Source organism: Rousettus aegyptiacus, unplaced genomic scaffold, assembly GCF_014176215.1.
Source record: "Rousettus aegyptiacus isolate mRouAeg1 unplaced genomic scaffold, mRouAeg1.p scaffold_m13_p_9, whole genome shotgun sequence".
In the NCBI taxonomy this organism is placed as follows: Eukaryota; Metazoa; Chordata; class Mammalia; order Chiroptera; family Pteropodidae; genus Rousettus; species Rousettus aegyptiacus.
The window spans coordinates 105,049,677-105,054,472 of NW_023416312.1; the positions used below are offsets into that span (position 1 = coordinate 105,049,677).

The 4,796-nt window shown below is 71.2% G+C and overlaps 1 protein-coding gene across 1 annotated transcript; it reads right to left on the minus strand.

The window, feature by feature from the left end:
- Positions 1 to 428: 428 nt before the first annotated feature.
- On the minus strand, positions 429 to 4,230 carry LOC118607766 (uncharacterized protein CXorf49 homolog). The gene is made up of 6 exons (XM_036226575.1): positions 2,608 to 4,230; positions 1,885 to 2,047; positions 1,481 to 1,560; positions 1,214 to 1,259; positions 576 to 614; positions 429 to 474 (listed from the first exon to the last, which is right to left on the minus strand). The coding sequence occupies exons 1-5, from the start codon at positions 4,228 to 4,230 to the stop codon at positions 577 to 579; spliced, it is 1,950 nt and encodes a 649-aa protein (XP_036082468.1). The 3' UTR covers positions 429 to 474; position 576.
- Between the last annotated feature and the right edge of the window lie 566 nt (positions 4,231 to 4,796).

The window sequence follows — 4,796 nt, forward strand, 5'->3', positions numbered from 1 at the left end:
AACTGGGCGAGGGTGGCAACCGCGAGACACCCCACAACGCAGGGAATCGGGACTGAACACCGAGATGACCCGCAGGGGAAAGGGAGGAGAGGTCCACGGGGCCAGACCCAGGCATGCGGAACCTAGGCCCGGGACGTCTGGTGGCCTGGCCGCAGGGAGGAGGCCAGAGGCTGGTCCAGACGCCCACAGGGAGGAGGCCCACGGAGAGCCAGAGACTCCGACTTCGGAAAGGGCCCGAACTGGGGCAGCTCCCGGCCCCACCCCACCCCGTTCCCTCTTCCCCGCACATCCTCCAGGAGAGACCACAGGCTAAGAGAGAAACTTTAATTGAAAACGACTGTGAACAGAGCTGGGGCGGAGGCAAGAGGGGCGAGGAAGGCCGGGCGGAGGCAGAACAGGAGGTGACCCGCGGGCGGGGCTCGGGGCTCCCAGCATTCACAGCTGCCCCGCTGGTCCGAAGGTGCTGGGTTCATCCTGCCAAACAGAGCAGAGTCAGGGACGAGCCCCCCGCGGGGCGGGCCCACGCACTCCCACGGCCCACCCGTGCAGAGGGCTGTGCTGTGCGTGGCACTCACTTCAGAGTCCCTCCAACTTGCCTACGAGGGACTGCATGGCTGCTGAAACAGAGAGGCAGAGGCAGGCCCTGCGGGCTCAGGCACGGAGAAGCCCGCCACCCCCACCGCCGCCGTCCCCGTGGGCGACCTCCGCGAGGCCGGCCACCGGAAACCCCTCCGGCCCCACACAAGGAGCCCTGGGTCCGACTCACTCGCCCACCACCTGACTTCAACGTGGCAAGGCCATCCCAACGGGACAGACCTAGTTCTCAGGCTTCGGGGCACGTCACAGGCATTCGGGACTCGGCACGTAAACACACACGCGCACACGCATACACATACACGGCCCGTGGAAGCCAGAGCAAGCAGCAGCTAAAGGGAACTAAACCGCGGTGTCCTTAAAGGTCCCGAGAGCAGGACATCTCCAGGGCCGGTTCTCGGGGGCAAAGGGCGCTTGTGCCTCAGAGAACACATTGCCCTTTGCACGCACCCTCGCTGCTCATGCCCTGCGGCCCGGGCTCAGGCCCAGTCCCCGGCATGCTTGGTTCCCAGCCGCAGGGGGACATCGGTCCCTGCGAGGCCACCCGCACCTGCAGCATGCCGCACCCCAGCACCAGGCCCCCAGGGCCTGTCCCAACCCCGTCCCAGGGTCCTCATACCGAGCTGCTCTTTAAGGTCATCTACTTCTCTCTGTAGCTCGATGCACTAGGTCAGCAGACACCGGAGGAGAAAGGATTAGCATGCCCGGGCCACCTCTCTCCTGCACAAGGCCTCACCCCTGGGGCTAGGCTGGCACGGGCTCCTCCCAGGAAAGGGGGTGCGCGACGGAGGGCGGGGGACGGTTGCATGTGGCATTTTAACCCCGACACGGGTCCCATGGGCCAGTCGGGGCCTGTGTTTCGAGGAACCAGACGAAGGAGCCTTACCCTGGGACAACCCGGTGCTCCAGGAGGTGGCTGCTGCTCCCTTTCCAGGCTTTGGGAATGGCCAAATGGCTCCTGGTCACCTGAGAGCAAAGGAACAAATGCAGCCTCGCAGAGCTCCGGAGGAGGTGGCAGGGCCTTAGCAGGGCCAGACGTGAGGCCGCACCACCCTCTGCTGGCAGCAAGCCGCCCCTGCACACAAGCCCCACGCAGAGGAGGAGGCGGCCTGAGGCCAGCCCTGTGGACAGGCCGCTTCCTGTGGGAAAAGCTATGTGGGCAGTGGAGAGGCGAGAGGCAGTGGGCCCACCCCCCTTAACCCGCCCCCCATAGCCTAGGCCCCAGCTAGAGCCAGAGGCCTCCCTCTAGGGCCCCTCGCCCCACCACTCCCAAAAACGCCCAGGACTCACTGGAGGGGGCAGGCCCCCTGGGCAGGCAGTCCACCTGGCTCACGGCCCTGGGCCCAGCGCGGCCTGGAGTTTGGGGGGCTGTGGCGCTGAAGTCGCCACCGCTGCTTTCCCCACGCTCCCCACGCTCTCCATGCTGCAGGCACTGGCAGGACGGCCCTGGCTCCTGTGTTGGAGATCAAAACGAAAACTTTCTCACGGACGTGCCCGCGGGATGCGCGCACGCGGCCGTGTGCACCCGTGTGCGCACAGGGGCTGCGGCGAGGCCGGGAAGCGGGAGGGCAGGCGGAGGCCGCTGCGTCGTCCCCTCTTTCTCCTGCGGTCAGCCACCGGGCCCGGTGCAGAGGAGGACTGGGGTGCTGCCAGGAAGCGGGCATCAGGAAGGCCGCTGCTCTGCACTCCCGATGCTGGCGGCCCACATTTTGAAGCCCTGCCGCCATGCCCACGGGCCGCCACCGCCCTCGCTTCCAGCCGGGCCCTGTCTGCTGGAGGAGGTGGGAAATGGGCCCGGCGGGGAAAATGGGGCCCGCACGCCCCAAGTGCTGGCTCTCTTCAGGCATGGCACCGCCAGGGGCACCCTGCTCTGGCCTCCTAGTGACAGGGGCGAAGGGGACACCCGGGACGAGCCCTGCCCGAGGGACGGGCGGGGGCGGCGCGGGGGCAAAGCAGTGCCTGCTGGGGCAGGGTGAGGGTGGGCAGAGAGCACGGCCGCCGCCCGGTACTCACTTGGTCCTGGGCGGCCGGCTCTCTCCTCGGGTCCTCAGCTTCCGCGGCCACGGGCTCGGACTCGCGGGCCCTGCAGGCCGCAGGCCTCCGGCCCGCGCCCGACGGCTTGATCTGCCTGGCGCTCCACGGCGGGGGGGCCGGCAGGTGCTTCTGGTCCCTGCTGAGCAGCCGCACGCCGGCGATGGGGGGGAAGGTGGCGGGCTCCGGGGGCGCGGCCGACGCTCTCTGGCCCCAGGAAGGCAAGCTTCTCCCCACGGCGACTCTGGTGGCGCCCCCGGCCGGTTTCTTCTCCTGCGCCGCCTTCCACCTCGCGGCGACCCTGGGCGGGCCGCCCGCGGCACCCGCGTAGCTGGGCCTGCCCCCTGCCTTGCCCCAGACGGCACTTGGCACTTTCTCGGGGGAGGCGTCCAGCTCTCCCGCCGCCTGCCTTTCGGCGCGCGAACCGAGCCCCCGGGCGGCGGCGGAGGCCGGGGAAGGGCCTGGCGCCTGGGGCAAGCACGGCTGTCTGCCTGCGTCCCCGGGAGCCTCGGGGCTGCTGCCTCGGGCCCGGCCCGCCTCTCGGCGGCAAATGCGCACCCTCATCAGCTGCATCTCCGCGACCTCGTCGGAGGAGTCGGAGGAGTCGGAAGGCCGGCGGATCGGGCCTGCGCCGGGGGCCCGCGGGCGCCTCACCGTGCGCGCCGACCTGCCCATGGCGCTCCTCTTCGCGTAGCCCCAGGCGCGGCCTCCCCGGGGCGGCCAGGGGTGGAGCGGGGCGGCGGCCGCCAGCTGCGCCCCCGCCCAGGACGGGGCCGGCACGCCTCTGCCCGCCGCGCCTGCCTCCACGTCCACCCAGAGGGAGGACACTCGCGTGGCCAGGCTCTCCGGGGAGGGGTGTCTGCGCACGCGCAGGGCTTCGCGGTCGGTCAGCTGCTGCAGCAGCGCCGTCGTGGCCTCGTCGGCCAGGTAGCCGAGGGTGGGGCCCTCGGCGTCGGCCGGGGAGCCCGGCCGGCCTTCGCGGCCGCGGAGCACCCGCCCGCCCGTCTCCATCCGGTCCCACTCGGACTCGAAGGCCTCGGCGTCTGGGAACGCGCCCTCGCCCTCGCTGCTGCGCGGCGCCCCCCGATCGCGGCCTACTGCGACACTCCACGGGAATCGGGGGCGGCCCGGCGCGCCGTCCGGGTTCAGCGCCGCTCCCCACACGGACCCCTCGTCGGAGGCGCTCATCGCGGCTCTTCCGGGGCGACGGTCGCCCTGGGCACGGCGGCGCAGGAAGCGGGCGGCCGCGCGCGACGGGAACGCTGGCGCCTTCTGACGGCGCGCACGGTCACCGCAGGTGTCGCACGAGCTCGCCTCAAACACCGCGCGGCTTGGGCTTCGCGCGCGCCCTCGGCGCCCGCGCCGCGGCCTCCTCATTGGCCCGCAGCCCGCCAACCGGCGCGCCCCTCGGGGGCCCGCCCCCCAGGCCCCAGCCAATCGGCTGCGGGGCCGCTGGTCCCGGAAGCGCGCGGCGGCGGGGCGCAGTGTGCCCGGGGGTCGGTGGTCCGTCGTCGGGGCTCTGCGCCCATCACTTCCTGTCCTGCCTCTGTCGGCCCGGGACCCGCGTTGCGACCAGTGTCGCCGCACTCGGCCCCCGTTTCCCATCTTCGAGGCGGGGCGGCGTGGGGTGGGCACGGCAGCCATTTGGGGGCGGGGTTGTGGGGATGAGCCGTCTGCACGGAGGGGAAGCACCCAGCGCACAAAGGACCCGCCGGCTTCTATCCCGGCGCGAGACTGGCCACCTCCCACCCCAACCCCCCCAAAGCCACTGGGGAAGAGGGCGCGGGAGCCCCGCAGTCGATGGTCGTGAAGGGCCCGAGAGCAAACGCGGTCGTGTTTACGGGCTGCGCGGTCGCTGTCGCACTCCGACGAGGACCGTCACGGCGGGCGATCCATGGGGCCCGGGGAGCGTGACCGGCGGAGGGCGTGGGCGGACAGGCCGCGGTTGACGCCGCTCGCTCAGCCCCGGCCCCACCGAGTCCATTCAAAGGTGCGGGAACCCCGATGCCCGGCGCGCACGCTTCACGGTCGTGGTTCCCGGGACGTGAACTGAAAGCAGGAGCCAAGCGTTTTTCATACGCCCGCTTGGCAACAGGCAAAGACTTAACAGTCCCAGGGGAGGGGAGGGGAGGGCGTTTAGTGCGAACTTGTGCCTCGCCCTCTGCTGGAGG